This window comes from Anolis carolinensis, chromosome 1 (assembly GCF_035594765.1).
Source record: "Anolis carolinensis isolate JA03-04 chromosome 1, rAnoCar3.1.pri, whole genome shotgun sequence".
In the NCBI taxonomy this organism is placed as follows: domain Eukaryota; kingdom Metazoa; phylum Chordata; class Lepidosauria; order Squamata; family Dactyloidae; genus Anolis; species Anolis carolinensis.
In genome coordinates, this window is record NC_085841.1 from 182,610,113 (window position 1) to 182,625,994 (window position 15,882).

Here is a 15,882-nt window from a genome sequence, read left to right on the forward strand (position 1 = left end):
GAGGAGTAAGGCAGACACATACTTTAAGGAGGCTTCTTACCCAATTACTCTAGAGGAGAAGCGCTTGCCTGCAGGCAGGCATGTGCGCTTTCTGGGGCTGTACGCCACGCATGCACTCTCCAAGGCAAGGAAGCAAGTTTTGTTTCTTACTCTAGAGGAGGCACTTGGCTGCAGGCAGGCAGGAACACTTTCTGAGCCTGCACACCACACACCCACTCTTTCCAAGGCAAGGGGGCTGCTCACGAAAAGCAGGATCGGCTCCCACTTGCTTTCATGCCAAGCTGATTTTTGTACTGGGAGGGGGCTTCCCGTTACATGTTTCCAAAGGTAACGAAGGTAACAAAAGAACAGATGTAACAAAGGAAAATGGATCCATGCAGAACTCTACTGGAAACACTCCAGATCAAGTGTATATAAATGTATCATTCATTCACTTGCTTACAACTTCTAGACATTTTTGAGGGAAATTTTGGTTGCCTGTCCTCCACATTTTTAAAAAACAAAAAACTGAAACTTCAGAATGCTATTTTTCTTTTGGCATGTTATATCCCCTTGAAGAACATTGAGGTGCTAGAGAGTTCTAGAATGAATAATTTGCATTCCTTGGGGCTGATTGCCTGGAGACACTGATATTGCTTTGAGACAGAATTAGAAAACCTTGAGTGAGAGGGCAATGCGGCACAACTGCAAAGTCAGCCATCCGCTATATATGGCACAGCAGTTGGTGCCCTTCCTCTTGGCAAATGGATGTAGCCGCCCCGCAGCACATACGCCCATCTCACACAAATAGCAGTGTTGAACCATCCCCTACTGTAAGAAATGAAAGGACTGTTCTCTCTCTCTTTTCCAGCACCCTGCATTCTGATTTAAACATTCATTGTATTATGGGTCCCTCTCACCTCTTTTTAGAGATACAAAGGCTTTACTTGGAGTTACTTTTGTTCATATCCATTCATAATTCCATATGCCAGTGACACCCCTCAATGATATAAAACATGAGCAAGGTTGAATGAGGTTGTTCCACTGACAAAACTGCTTCCGTCAGTGCAGCCAGGAGGAAGGGATGGCTTTCCTGTCCCATCTTACGCTCCCCCAGAATCTGTCCAGGAAAGCATTTCGGATAGAATTTCAGATGGGTGGAGGGGAAAGGAAAATCTAATCACCCAAATTTCAGGCAGAGATGTGTAGGAGGGGAACAGATAAAATGAAGCCATTTCCCCAATGAAATTTTCCTTTAGTCCCCAAATTTCTAGAACTCATGTTCCCACCTAGAACTCTCCTATTTGCTATGCCCACGTTCCTTTGATAGCTGCTTACCTTTTTTTTGTTTAGATGCCTAGCATGCTTTACAGAATGATCAACTCAAGTTTTAAAATAACTTGAAGGCACCAGATCCAATATGATCTTGGAAGCTAAGCACAGCTGGCCCTAGTTACTACTTTGATGGGAGACTGCCAAGGAATAGCAGATGCTATTAGGCTTTCTTTTGGAGGAAGGAACTGGAAAAACCACCTCTGCGAATTCCTTTCCTAAGAAAACCCTATGAAATTCATGGAGTCACCACAGGTCAGCAGGCAAATTGAAGATGCAAACACACAGGGTTACAAATATGGGGACTCAAGGGAAATTTTATTGCAGGGGAGCAGTATTCTTATTTTGATGGCAATGTCTTACTCCATACACTGATAACTAAATCACAGAGTTCAAGTTCTACTGTATTAGATTTAGATCTGCAAGGTAAAGGTAAAAAGGTAAACGTTTCCCCTGGCGTTAAGTCCAGTCATGACCGACTCTGGGGGTTGGTGCTCATCTCCATTTCTAAGCTGGAGAGCCGCTGTTGTCCATAGACAACGTGGCCGGCATGACTGCATGGAGCGCCGTTACCTTCCTGCCGGAGGAGTACCTATTGATCTACTCACATTTGCGTGTATTTGAACTGCTAGGTTGGCAGGAGCTGGGGCTAACAGTGGGTGCTCATTCCTCTCCCGGGATTTGAACCTGGGACCTTTTGGTCTGCAAGTTCAGCAGCTCAGCGCTTTAACACACTTCGCCACCGGGGCTCCTTTCCACTGGGGCTCTGTATTTGGCTTAAATGGTAACACATACTTTCCATAACCATTATTCTGCTCTGAACAGCAAATAGATCCATAGAACAGTGAAGCTAATCTGTAATGAGAATGGCAAGATGTGGCAAAAACCCAAAACAACAAATTCAGGCTATCACAAGGAAAATTGCCACTACAAATGAAACAGTCATGAAAATCTAAGCAAAACTATAAAAAGAAAGTAAGTTTGGCATTTGGAAATCAGCAGATGAAGAGTTTCAGAACAGGAAGGTGAGCTTTTGCTTGACCATACATTTTTGCAAAGAAAGATGCTCTTTGCCCAATTTTCTACTCAATTCTCTACTCGGGGGAAAATGTTGATAACTTTTAGGGCCCTTCTACATATGCAGTAAAATCCAGAAGTAACCAGGATAAAAGGGTGCGGGGGGGGGGGGTGATGGCAGCTAAACGACATTTGGAGAAAGTGCAGGTGAAATCGGGTTAACAGCTGAAAAGCATGTGTTTAAAGAGTGTGCTTAAAACTTTATTCCACCCCAAAAAATGTGCACTTTCGCATGACTGTATATCCCTGCAGTCATGCAAAACACATGACTCCCTTCCCACTTCCCTGTATGGGCACATTTTAAAGGCTCAAAACAGTTGATCAGCTAATTGGGCTGTCAAAACATAGAGTCACGGACACACAGGTAGCTCCAGGGAAGCACAATTGGAAAGCAATTAAATCTCTGCATCCATTCCTTTCTTATAATATTAAACACAGCTTGAGTTAACAGTTTGGTGAAGAGAGGGATAGGAAATCTGCTTGTGAGTACATTGGGATCTCCACATATGAGGTCCAGAGCATCTCAAAGAGAATTTATTAGAAAGCTTTCCATCTATATGCCCTCCATCTTGATCCGCTACAAAGGAAGGCATGAGAATGGCAGGGGCGTATTTTCTGGGACTGACAGGTCTGTATGTGGCCACACTTTTAAATCCCTCATTTTGACATTGTTTGGATGCGTCCTAAGTCTTCGAATTTTTTTTCATTTGACTCCTAGCTACAGCCATTCTAAAAAGTTTCTATATGATTTTATTTCCTTTATAATTTCTCTGTGGCTCACATGATGCAATCAGTTATAACTAATATCTTTTTGCCGCTCTTTATTTTCTCAGTTGGCAGCAGATGAATAGCAGAAGGGTAATGAATGTTATATAAAAGGCCTTTTTAATTCAATGGGGTTTTGCCAGACGACTATGAGAAATAGCCATTTACGATTTTGGTACTATACTGTATGAACTCTGTCACTATGGAGGATATGTTCCTGGACTTCGTGTGCATATGCAAAACAGTGAATAACAGCAAATCCTATTGATATGAAGGACCACTGGACCAAGAGTACCATAGAGTGGTACTGGAAGATCTAGAAATTTTTATTTGACTTGAATAAAGGAAACCATAGATACAATCCCATGGATACAGAAATCGTACAATACTGTTTATCTATTTTTAAATCACTTTCACCTTAATCTTATTACTTGTTAAATTTAGTTTCAATAATAACTTTTTGTGGTTTTCTTGATATCTTGTTTTTAATCTTGAGCCTGTTGTGGGGGAAAAACAGGATACAAATAAACTAAATAGCTTTTTCTGATCAATATACAAAAGAATCTTGTAGCACTTTTGAGACTCACTAAGGGAAAAAAAGATGGTAGCATAAGCTTTTGTAGACTAAATCTACTTAATCAGATAAATGAAGTGCCTGGGAACTGGCCTTTAAAGCTATAATGAACTGATTGTGTGTGAATAGCAATTTTTAAAAAGAGCAAAACTTGTGGGTATATTGATGTGATGATACATTCTGATTTCATAGTCATCACTGAAGAACTAAAGCAGAAGGAAAGGTGTTGCCTAAAGCCAAGTTGAGTATATAACCATGTGAAATGGTGGAGAGAGTTACTGGGATGGAGTGCAATGCTGGCTGGGAATCAGAAAGGAAACATGGTAAACTGGCTAAGAGAGCCCTCATGGGGCTGGGGTGTTAACTAGTGTTACAACATTGTAGAGTGCTGAAGGGCATTGCTGACAGAAGATGGCAAACATCACATTAGAGGGTGAGCTCAGCACTCTCAGGAAGCATGGCAGTCTCTTCGCCAGAGGTTAAATGGACATAAATCAAATATTAAGAATGGAAATGTGTCAGGACACACTCGACCACTACACTACGCTGACTCCCGAGAGTCCCATTTTACTGATGCTGAGCCTCAGGGCAACACAACGAGCCTGTGAGTCAGGGGTGCAAGGTAGCAGTCTTGTTGGGATTGATTATTAAACAATTATTAGGTTTATTTGTTTTGCACCCTTTTGCTGATCTACCGTAGGTCACTTTCTGCTTAATTCTGTTGAAAGGCTGTTTCATCAACCTGTTTTAAATGAGAGGCATATCAAGTTCATAATATTGAAGTAAGTACCTTAACGAGGAGCAAAATGCCTGTTGGTTGGCTGATGGAGCACTACCCAACCAATCCCAACCTCTTCCACTTCCAAACCAGCCAATATAGTTGACTCAAAGGTTTAAATCATTCCTTTCCTCTGCTGGAAATAACCCCTCTGGAGTTATTTAAATTACTGTACTTCATATCTGCACAGAATGTTCTGACAGGAGTTTGGAGAAGACAGCAGGGTAGTGGGAAGGGACAGGCCCTCTTTGCACCCTATATGGCCAGAAGAGGGGGTTCAAGATCTAGAGAGAAACACTGCGTACACTTGTGTGTGTGTGTGTGTGTGTGTGTGTGTGTACATCTATGCATCATGCATAGAAAGAGGCATGTTTCCAAAGAGCTCCGTGGCTGGGCAAAGTTATCCAGAAAGTTGTGCGAGGATAGATGGGGTGCTGAGTATCTGCAAGGTGGCAGCTTGTAATGTACATACAGGAGTGGGCAGCTGTTTGCATGTGATAAAGGCTTGGCTGTGCTTGTGTGTTTCTGCCATGAAGATACTGGTTTCTCATCTACAATCATTGCTTTCCCTTGCTAGGGATGGGAGAGAAACAGAGGTGGCAAGTCTGACATGAATGATCATACTCACTTACTTTGTGCCAAATGAAGGAACAGAGAAGCATCTGTCGCCGATCACTTGGTCCCAGCTCAATGTGATACTGCTGGTACAAAACAGGATTCTTTGTCTTTCCCCAGCCAAAAGATCAGTGAATGTTAGCTTCCAAAATACCACTCAAAACTTCTGTTTCAGGCCATCATAAATGACAACATCTCCATTTGCAGCTGTTTGTCTTATCAATTTTTGCATGCTAAACAATTCCGTGTTAATTCCTCAATTGCATTATATTGCTTTCAGGGATTTTGACTATTACAGGGCACCTCTAAACTAAGGCTTCTTTGGCATCCATATTTTTGCTAAGGAATAGGACATTAGTAATCAATAGAGATACATAGAGCTCGTAAAAGTCACTTTTATGCCCCACAACTCTTACGACTTTATCACATTGGCCACAAGAATCATTACACATTGTAGCAAACCTGGCAGTGCCTGGCGGGGTATGTGGGGAACCTAGCACCCACACTTCGCATTGCCTGGTTTACACTTAATCCTATCCCATGGGGTGAAGTATCTGCAGTCCAGCCCCCCCCCCCCCCCAATTGCAAATCCAACATAAGAAGCCTTTCATGTTGTTGCAGTGGCAGTATACACCAGTTCCACTTTACTCTAGCCATGGAACCCTGCTGGAACTAGCTGTATGTCGTGGGATGGGAGCCAGCGGCCTCCGTGGCTAAACTGGAGAGGAACAGCGTATGCCACTGAATTCAGCCCCGTCTGATGAGGTCTCTAAAATCTCCCAGCCCACACGGCCATATTGAATATTATCACAGAGAGGAGAACCTCTAACCTCCAGTCCCTATGAAACATCAGAAAACTGAAGAATCCGCGACTTAGAAGACCCAGGTAGCTTCCTGAAATGCTACTCTATCTCTTGTAGGTTATGTGGAGAGGGGAGGGGCAGTGAGAGAGGAATCTCTTCAGTTTGTTATCTTTTGTCATTATTCATTATGAGCCTTCAGGTCAGCCCTAAATCATGGTGACCCTTTTATAGGATGGTGGCACAGTATGACTTCCTCAAGGTCACTGTGACTGAATTAAGATTTGATCCCCGATCTCCCAGTGTCCTATTCCCGCTCAGAAAGCAATACACTGCATTGATTTCTGGCATTTGCTAGTGACAAGATCCTGGTATTTCTCATAATGGCTTCAGATGTGTACCTGCACATAACATTCAGTCATATAGGGAAAAAAGATGTCTGGAGGAGCCTGACCCATAGTGCCATCATTCATATACCCTTCAAGACAACTTTTATGGTCACATTCTCCCCCAACACACACAAATGCACACACACCTTTTGCTGCTTATAGGTTAGGTCACTGAAATATTACTCCAGGCACACAAAATGGGCACTACTCCCACATAGGTGGCTTTTGAGGTGGCATTCAAAACATCCTTAAGCTGGAAAGAAGAGATGACTTCACTACTTGTCAGGCAGCTCTTGAGATTCCTCCTGAATAAGACATGGGTGCTAATGCCTTCCTATTAATACTATCGGAATAATTTACCTCTCTAAGGAATTGTATTTATCAGCAAACTAGTCAATTGACATATTGGTAGGAAAAATATCGTGTAGACCTTAGCATAGAATCAAAGAGTTGGAAGAGACCACAAGGCCATCCAGTCCAACTGTATTCTGTCATTTCAAAATACACAAAGCACTCCTGACAGAGGGCCATCCAGCCTCTGTTTAAAAACTTTCAAGAAAGAGTCTCCCCCTTATTCAACAGTCAAACATCTCTTTCCATCAAGAAGTTCTTCCTCTTATTTATTTATTTATTTATTTATTTATTTATTTATTTACAGCATTTATATTCCGCCCTTCTCACCCCGAAGGGGACTCAGGGCGGATCACATTACACATATAGGCAAACATTCAATGCCTTTTAACATAGAACAAAGACAAACAAACATAGGCTCCGAGCCAGGCCTCGAACTCATGACCTCCTGGTCAGAGTGATTCATTGCAGTGATTGATTACAGCTGCTCTCCAGCCTGCGCCACAGCTCGAGCCCAGATGGAATCTCTTTTTCTATGGTTTGAATCCATTGCTCTGTGTCATAGTCAAGCCTGTTCTATTTCCAGTATGACATAGTTATCATGTCCCCTCTAAACCTTCTCTTTTCCAGGCTAAACATAACCAGCTCCCTAAGCTGCTCACCATAATCATGGTTTTTAGACCTTTTGCCATGCTGATTGTCCCTCTCTAGATACATTCCAGCTTATCCACATCCTCCTTGAATGGGTGTGCCTAGTATTGGACACAGTGTTCAGGTGAGATCTGACTAAAGCAGAATACAGTGACACTATTCAGTCCCTCAGTCTAGACACTATGCTCCTATTGATGCAGTCTACGTTAATGACTCATGTTTGACTTCTGGTCTACTAAGACTCCTAGATCCCTGTTCCACCTCTGGTATAGGATCAAAGAAGGCAAGGTTACTTTATGTTCTGGCCCGTTGGCAGCCTTCTTGAAGATCAGCTAGAAACAGAGCTGTAACATTAACAAATAAAAACAGATACGTAGCCCAAAATGCAGTCCTGCCTGAAACTTTCCAAACTGCATGTTGACAGGGGATTCCGGAAGTCATATTCCAAAAAGTAATTTTTCCAGATCTCCCTCGACCTCATCTACAGGCCATGCCTTTTCTTGGTCTCATTAATTTATTGCACAGTACAGTACTTCTTTGTACCAGGTGCAGCCTCTCCTTGGAATACATTCATACACAGACCTAATGAGAAATTTCATTTTATCTGTTTATTTATAAGTCCTTACAAAAAAAATGTACCAACTGAGAAGAACAGAAGTTGAAATTAAAACACAAATTGCAAGGTAGGAAAAAGCAAAATGGTGAGGAAAGATTATTCCACATAAAGAGCTCTTAGAGCTTAGATCTTGAAAGGCTGGCTTTGAAGTCCTGTGTACATTTCTGGTGCTAGCATTTGAATTGCTCCTGCATTTTTCCTAGAAAGAAGCTGGCACCATTTTTGAAGGAGAGGTACAGAGATACAGGACATATGAGGAGTGAAAAACCGTTTAAGCCTGTTTTGTTTTCATCCTACTTGTCACTAAAACACTTCTACTGTAGAATACATGCCGTGGCCAAGACTGAAGGACTTGATCATCCCATATTTCCTAAGCAGGTTCTCACTGCTACATTTTCTCAAGTTCCAAGTACTTTCCCACCAATACTTATTTTCCTTTTTTTTTTTTACTTTCTTGTCTTGACAGGAGGAGTGCTTCCCAATTGCAGTTACATTGTATCTTTGGATTACCTGAAATTCTGCGCATTATCTTTGGATTATAACTCTCTTATTTTCTCTAACATGCTGACTTTGTACCCCTGCTCCCAGAGCCGGCCCTAGGTATTTTTCAAGTGTAGGCGAACAGAATTTTGGCGCCCCCCCCCAAACCAATCACTGAAAAATAAAAGCGTTGGATAAGCGAAAATGTTGGATAATAAGGAAGTATAAAGGAAAAGCCTATAAAACATCAAATTACATTATGATTTTAAAAATTAAGCACCAAAACATCATGTTTTACAACAAATCAATAGAAAAAGCAGTTCAATACATGGTAATGTTATGTAGGAATTACTATATTTGCAAATTTAGCACTAAACATTGAACAGGGATATAGGGCAGTGTGGACTTAGATAACCCAGATAGCCCTCAGTATTAAAAAAAACCCCTCTAAAATCAGGACAATAAATAAAGAACAACACTCTGAAAACAGAAGAAATCCAGACAGTAAACAATCAGGGACAGCTAACTCCTCCCAAAAAAAGATTCTCCCAGGCAAGAAGAAGCCAGGCCTTGAAGCCACAGGGCCATTAAATGCTAATCAAGGTGATTAATTACAACATTCACACCTGCTTCAAAGAAAAGTTCTTTCTCCCACCCTGGACCTTCTACAGATATATAAACCCCACATACCTAGCTTCCAAGTTCCTACAGAACTCACAATCTCTGAAGGCCCCAAAGGTGGGCTTGCGTGGTGCGAAGGTGGGTCTGCGCTGGCCGGAAGGCCCAGCGCGGCCGCTGGAAGGCCCGAAAGAGAAGGAGGTGGAGAGTGGTGCCCTCCTCCCAGGACGATGGTGCCCCCGGGACAATGGCGCCACAGGCAAATGCCTATTTCGCCTTATGGTTGGACCGCCTCTGCCTGCTCCAAATGCTCATCAACCGCAGCTGGAAATAACCGAAACCAAAAGAAATGTAACATCATTTTTAATCAGGTCAGGAATGCTACTATAGCCCACGCCATCTGCAATTGCTCACTCCTGCTTAGAGATTTTCTAAAACTACACGCTCCTCAAAAGTACACATGTGAGGCATTTGATGAAGATAAAAAGAGAAACAGGGCAGAAACACCTCTAAAAGGGGAGATGTAAAGACTTTTTGTATATATTTCAGATTTCAATATTAATGTCAAAAATATGTAGTATGATTTTACATAGGATTTGTGCTACATTAGAACAGTAAAATAAACATTAAATATTTAATAACCAAAAAAAGGTGTAAACACTAAACTAATCTGGGCATCTGCTATTGCAACACATACAATGAAGTGGTTTAGAACCAGTATAAAAAAAGATTAGGACTAAGTATAATCCAGTCTACTTGGAATTCACGAAGCTCATTCCAGAAGTGTGTTTAAGAACTGTCAAGACATGTCAAGAATTACAATTACAGGACCAGCAAATGTACCTTTAAAAAAAGTCTTTTATACTGCGGAAAAGGAGGGGAAATAACTCCAAACATTTAATAATAGGAAACACATCATTTGGATTTTTCAAGAAGCACTCCTCTGCAGATCTCAAATCCCAGGCAGACTCAATTGGTAGGAGGCATTCTTTCGGATATTCAGGTACTCAACTATTTGGGGATTTGTAAGTTAAAATCAGCATCTTGAACTAAGATAGAAGTAACTTGGAAGCCAGTGCAGCTCTTATAAGGACCTTATCACACAACACCACCCCCGGTGCCGTTTCACCAGCAAGCATGGTGAAACAGCAGGGCACATCCCCCATCATATAGCGGGAGTGTCGCCGAACCAAGCAGAAGCTTTTCTGGTTTGGGCGTGGGGCCTCCGTAGGAAGTTGAGGGATGTTGTGTGATGAGTTGCATACCCATCCACCTCTCAACTGGCTGGCAAGTGTCTTAGGATGCTTAAATTGTTAAGTGTGATGAGGTCCTAAGAATAGCATTAAGTAGTCTCTGAAGTGCACACCCATCACAAGTCTGGCTGCTACATTTTGCACTAGATGCAGCTTCCAAATACTTTTCACAGGCACCTGATTGAGAACACATTACAGTAGTCTAACCACTGTGACTAGGTCTGCATTCTCAGGAAAGGACATAATTGCCACCAAGCTTGGGCCTGAATCAGTTTGAATGAAAATGATTTGTAGTTTGTATATAATCTCTGAAAACAGAACAGGGAGGAGGGAGCCGAAAAGCCTGGCAAAACGGATCTCCTCCTCCAGAGAGGGCCCTGGAAACTCACTTTCCCAGCAGCACTTGCTTAGGGTAGGCATTGAAAAGTTCCTCTCAGAGCATGATGGGCATTGACGTTTTTATCTCTGTTTCTCAGCCAATAAAAAGCCTGATGATGTCCATGCTCTGATTGGCTGAGAATTGAAAAAACCAGCGACTACAATTCCCAGAACCCTCTCTTGGGGTGTGTTTTATTTTTAAAAATAAAATAAAATATATATTTATTTATTTTTTAAAAAATGTTATGAATAAAACTTAAAATAATTCTAAAATATTAGTAAATTGGTGAATTGTTTTGAAACTTGGTAGGCCTGCAGTTGTAAATGGGGGTCTAAAACTGAGGCTGAGAATTGAGCCTCTAAAGCAGTGGTTCTCAACCTGTGGGTCCCCAGATGTTTTGGCCTTCAAATTCCAGAAATCGTAACAGCTGGTCAACTGGCTGGTATTTCTAGGAGTTGTAGGCCAAAACACCTGGGGACCCACAGGTTGAGAACCACTGCTCTAAAGGTTCCCATTGTAGCCAATGGGCCAGATCTTTGCCGAATGAAAACGACAAAACTTCTCCACCTCTATTTGCCACTGCAGCCAAATCTAGGAAAGGATGATTATCCTTGGCCACCACAGCAACCTGGACTTCCAGGAAAAGTGCTGGATCCAAGAGCAGCCCAAGCTACAAACTGCACTTTTTCAAAAAAGAATGCAACTCCACCTAGACTAGGCCACAATCCCAACTCCAGTTTGACTTTCCTACTAACCCAACAGAACTTCCATCATGTCTGGACTGAGCCTCAGTTTATTGACTCATATCCAGTCTATTGCATATAGGCAACTGATTTAAAATGCCCATAGGTTTCTTGACATCGCATGTAAAGAAGAAATAGAGCTGTATATCATTGGAATACTGCTGGCATCCAACCCCAAAAGTTCGGATGACACCCCCTCCCCTTCATATATTTTAATTATAGACCTTATTGCATGAGGGAGGCAAACTGTTCCCATCAGCCTTGTGCAATGGGGCCATTTCACTTCTATCCAGCATGCCAACACTGAAGTGACATTAAGGGGGCAGATTCTCCTCCTTTCCCATTCTAACCCTCTTCCCCTTGCTATTCCACATTTTAAAAATATTTACAGTATTTTTAACTTTATTTCAAATAATTAACCATTGTTGCAATTACCTAATTGTTTAAAATAATAAAAAACACAGAGCGTTTGAGATGGTAGGATAAGTGTGTGCCCACAAATGTGTGTAGAACCATGGGTTAGTGAATCAGTGCTATTTCACAAATGAAGTGAGATAATGATGGTGCTTATTCTCGTATGTATAAACTGCTTATGCAGTTGTATGATAAAGTCCTAAATAACAAAGTAATATGAACAAGATGTTGCCTGGTTTGCTTTGGAAACCATCGAACCGAATGGGACTCATGTCTGAATAAACTAGCTTGGGCTCAAGTTGCATGTCTGAGTCACCATTTTAGGATTGTTACATACCTCAGAAAGGCCTCTACTATGCCCCCTTTGAGACAGCATCTCGCCCTCTTGTTTGCTTAACAGCCAACTTGAGGAGGAATCTTGTGAAACCCAAGCTAGGGCGCTATCTTGGGACTTTCAGCTCGGCTTAATAAAGGTCTTGAGCTAGTGCTGCCACTTGGATTTCACCAGTTACAAAGGTTGCTCTAATTAGCACTTGATACTTTCTGTGCGTGAAATTGCTTTCTCCAATTAGATGCCATGAGGCATTGTGGCTTTCTCCATTAAGCAAATATTATCTAACAACTGAAGTCAAACTCATCTTCCCTCTCCTCCTGTATGTGTGATAATCTAATTACATAGCTAGTATAACTTGGACAGCTTTAATGACTATGAGGTTTATTGGTTTTCCACAAAACGAGGGGCTAAAATCCTATGTCATGCTGACAGAACATAAATCTGCAGCAGACATAATTACATGCCCTTCCTGTCCTTAAGCCCTCGATCTGTCTGGGTCTCCCTTTCCATGGAAGGGATGTCATCCTCTTGACCCTTGGGGGAGCTCCAAGTCACCATGTTATCAAGATTTCTGCTTAGATTCTGTAAACTAGGAGCTGTGGATTCATTGGTTGAGTCCAACTATAACCCAAAAGAAGCTGCACAACATAACTTAATACAATGCAAGACAACATTAGATGACAACATGATGGAAATGCATTTGTGCCATCTATAAGGGGCTCCAATTATCTGTGGATGAGCATAACATGTTACCTGGATGGTCGAACATTTAGCTGGCAAACCTGACAGCAGTTTGCCCAGCTGCAGAAATCCTAAGACTAAAAACCAAGCTATATCTATCACCATCCAGTTAATATTATCAGTGTGTTATTTTATATCAAATGGAAGAGCCCATGGGCTTCCTGATGTGGTTGGACTGTAGCACTTATCAGCCTGGTCAATGGTGAAGAATGATAAAAACGGGAATGTTTATCAACATTCACCAGTGAAACAAGATAATCTGGTGTAGAATGTAGATGGTAGGATTGATGTCATTAGAGTAGTTGATCCATTCTGGGGTTGGGTCCAGAGTTAAAAAGGAATTATCCAAGGTGCTGAAACAATTTGGAGGTTGGGGTTCAGCACCTGGGATAATTCAGAACAGAGCCCCCAGTGGATGGTTAGGAGCTGCTTTTTAGATGGTGCAAAGGAGAAAAAGGGAGGAGATGTATGTTACACTACTGTTGTGGAGTCAACTTCATGTCAGGTGCACAAAGGCCAACATCACGTGCAGAAAGGCCACAGACTAATCAAGTCTATACTGTTGTTGAAGGCTTTCATGGCTGGGATCACAAGGTTGTTGTGTGTTTTCCGGGCAGTATGTCCATCCAAAAGTATTCTCTCCTGACGTTTCCTCAGAGGTATATCTCATAACCTCTGAGGATGCCTGCCATAGATGTGGGTGAAATGTCAAGAGAGACTACTTCTGGAAAATGGCCATACTGCCCGGAAAACACACAACAACCAAGACTATACTGCTTCCTTGAGTTCCAAGGCAGATGCTGTCAGATTCGGGCTATAAATTCAATGTATACTTACTTGTTAGTATATCCTATTGAATACAGCAGGACTTGCATTTAAGTATATATTCCACTGTTCCATCAGACAGTGATGCTTTCTTAATATATGTTTTCTTATATTACTTAATCCTTGACATACAGTGCAGTGTAGTGATTTGAATGCTGAACTAAGCTTTAGGAGACTGGCATTCAGATCTCCTCTCAGCCATGGAAACTTTCTAAATGCTTTTGGGAAAGTCTCACTCTCTCAGCCTCAGAGGACCTTTAGCTTCAGGGGAGGCAAGGACAAATCTCCTCTGAACAGCTGTTTTGAAGAAACCTGAGATAGTATCACTATAACATAGATTTGATGTGAAAGAACATAATAAATATTAGTTGAATGGGTGCTTACTCTGTTTTACAGCCACCTGGAATCTACATCACAATCTTTTTGCTATACATTTAAACATGATTTGTGGCAAATTCATTTTGGGTTAATAACATAGAAAATATCCAGGGATGATAGATGACTACACTGCTGACAACCGCCTGGTTAGCCAAATGGAAAATATTTCCATATTAATATGAATGTTCAGTAACAGCTAGAATCACTCGATCCTCTAGCCTCCAAGTCTGTAAATAAAGCTATTGATGATTTTGAGTTCATTCAACTCAATTACAGAAGTCTGTAGTCTGTCTAAGTAATATCTAAGATATGGAGTGAAATAAACCAAGGGTTTCTAAAATGTTCTCTGAATCTGGCAGTCCAAAACAACATGGGCTTCACTAGCAGCGAGAGATCTGAAAAACAGAAGGGATTTGTCAAAGCTTAAAGACTTGTCTGCTCTGGAAAGGAATGAGAGAGCGTGACAGGGGGAGGAAAAGTCTCTGTGTGAAAGCCTGGAAGTGAATACAGATAAATAGGAGACCGGAGCTGGGCAATGAAATTAGAGACAATAAACACAAATGCTGCCATTGTTTGAAAACTCATTTGTTTTGCAGAGAGCAGGGGATCATCTCCAGTTTTTCCTGAGAAAATATATTAGGTGGCCCGTCTGTCTCTTCTACAAATTGAGTTTGGTTATGTCAGCCAATAATATGTGAAATTGGATTAAAGGGGAGAGCTTTTGGCTTTTACATACAGCTTTGCTGAAAACGGCACGCTTATTAAGGGGCAAAGAAGAACAGATGGAGGATTTTCAGACTGGAGAGTGAGAGAGAAAGGCACTGTGGTTGAAAGCGGGATGCGCTTTCCATATACGTCCCCTTTTATTTTTAAACACTCCCCTGTAACTCTTTGCTGGTTCAACACTTTCTTCTTTCAAAGGGATGAAACAGGGAGGAGTAAAGGAGAGAGGTGGAGGGGAGGAAAGGGCCAGGAGGGGGCGTGGATGGAAAGTGGTGCTCCTTTCCCAACCCTTAAAGTCAAAATTCCTTCTGGAAACTCAATCCTCTTCTATGACACATAGACATAGAAAACAAGATTTATAACTTCAGCAGAACTGTAATTCTATCAAGAAAAAAGGTGTCAGTCAACCATGGGTTTGAATGACATGACACGCTCAACCGGCTTTGTCATATTTCCCCCCTCCTCTTTAAAAAAATATGTTACAGAAATGCATGGGTGCTTTTCTTTTTTTAAAAAAAGGAGGCACTCAAGTCCCCTTGAATCTGACGAAGCTCTGACCACCTTATATTCCATTTATAGACCGTCTCAGAATGACATCCCCCTTGACTAGCAAACTGTCCAATCCAGCTGCAAGTGTCAAGATTGTATTAGGGTACTAAGTGAAATATATATATATGCCCTTAGGGTGCTTAACACACTGGGTCTACCTCCAAGGCACTGGGATCATCCAGCTCTTCATCCAGGAATCTTTAGCAGGGGTTGGAGGGGCACCTTTTAACTTTTAAAAAGAGATAAAAATGGCACCAAAGAAAGACGCCAAGAAAGCAGCCGCACCGGCACCAGCACCTGCGCCAGCCCCAGCCCCAGAACCAGCAAAGCCGAAAGAACCAGCAATTGATCTCTCCAGCATTAAGGTAAAGAGATGAAGCTTGTGTGTGGTCACTGAAAACCCCACTCTCTTTCTTGCTAGCTGTCATGAAACTCCAGAGTGTAGGGACATTTCCTCATTCAAATCTAGAAGCATATTTTAGGTTGAGTTTGTTTATTTATAGCTTGCGGTGTGAACT

General features: G+C 41.8%; 1 protein-coding gene and 1 long non-coding RNA gene across 3 annotated transcripts in view; one reads left to right on the forward strand and one right to left on the reverse strand.

Annotated features, from left to right (window-relative positions):
- Positions 1 to 8,645: 8,645 nt before the first annotated feature.
- Positions 8,646 to 15,882, reverse strand: part of LOC134293515 (uncharacterized) — a 56,055-nt gene continuing 48,818 nt past the window's right edge. For both annotated transcript variants that reach the window (XR_010000455.1, XR_010000458.1), the window contains one exon: positions 8,646 to 9,349. This is a non-coding gene — a long non-coding RNA (uncharacterized LOC134293515). The remainder of the gene's footprint in view (positions 9,350 to 15,882) is intronic.
- The window catches only part of myl1 (myosin light chain 1), a 33,590-nt gene continuing 33,174 nt past the window's right edge, over positions 15,467 to 15,882 (forward strand). The window contains exon 1 of the mRNA XM_003215130.4: positions 15,467 to 15,729. Coding sequence (XP_003215178.1) covers positions 15,613 to 15,729 — 117 coding nt within the window. The 5' untranslated portion in view covers positions 15,467 to 15,612. The remainder of the gene's footprint in view (positions 15,730 to 15,882) is intronic.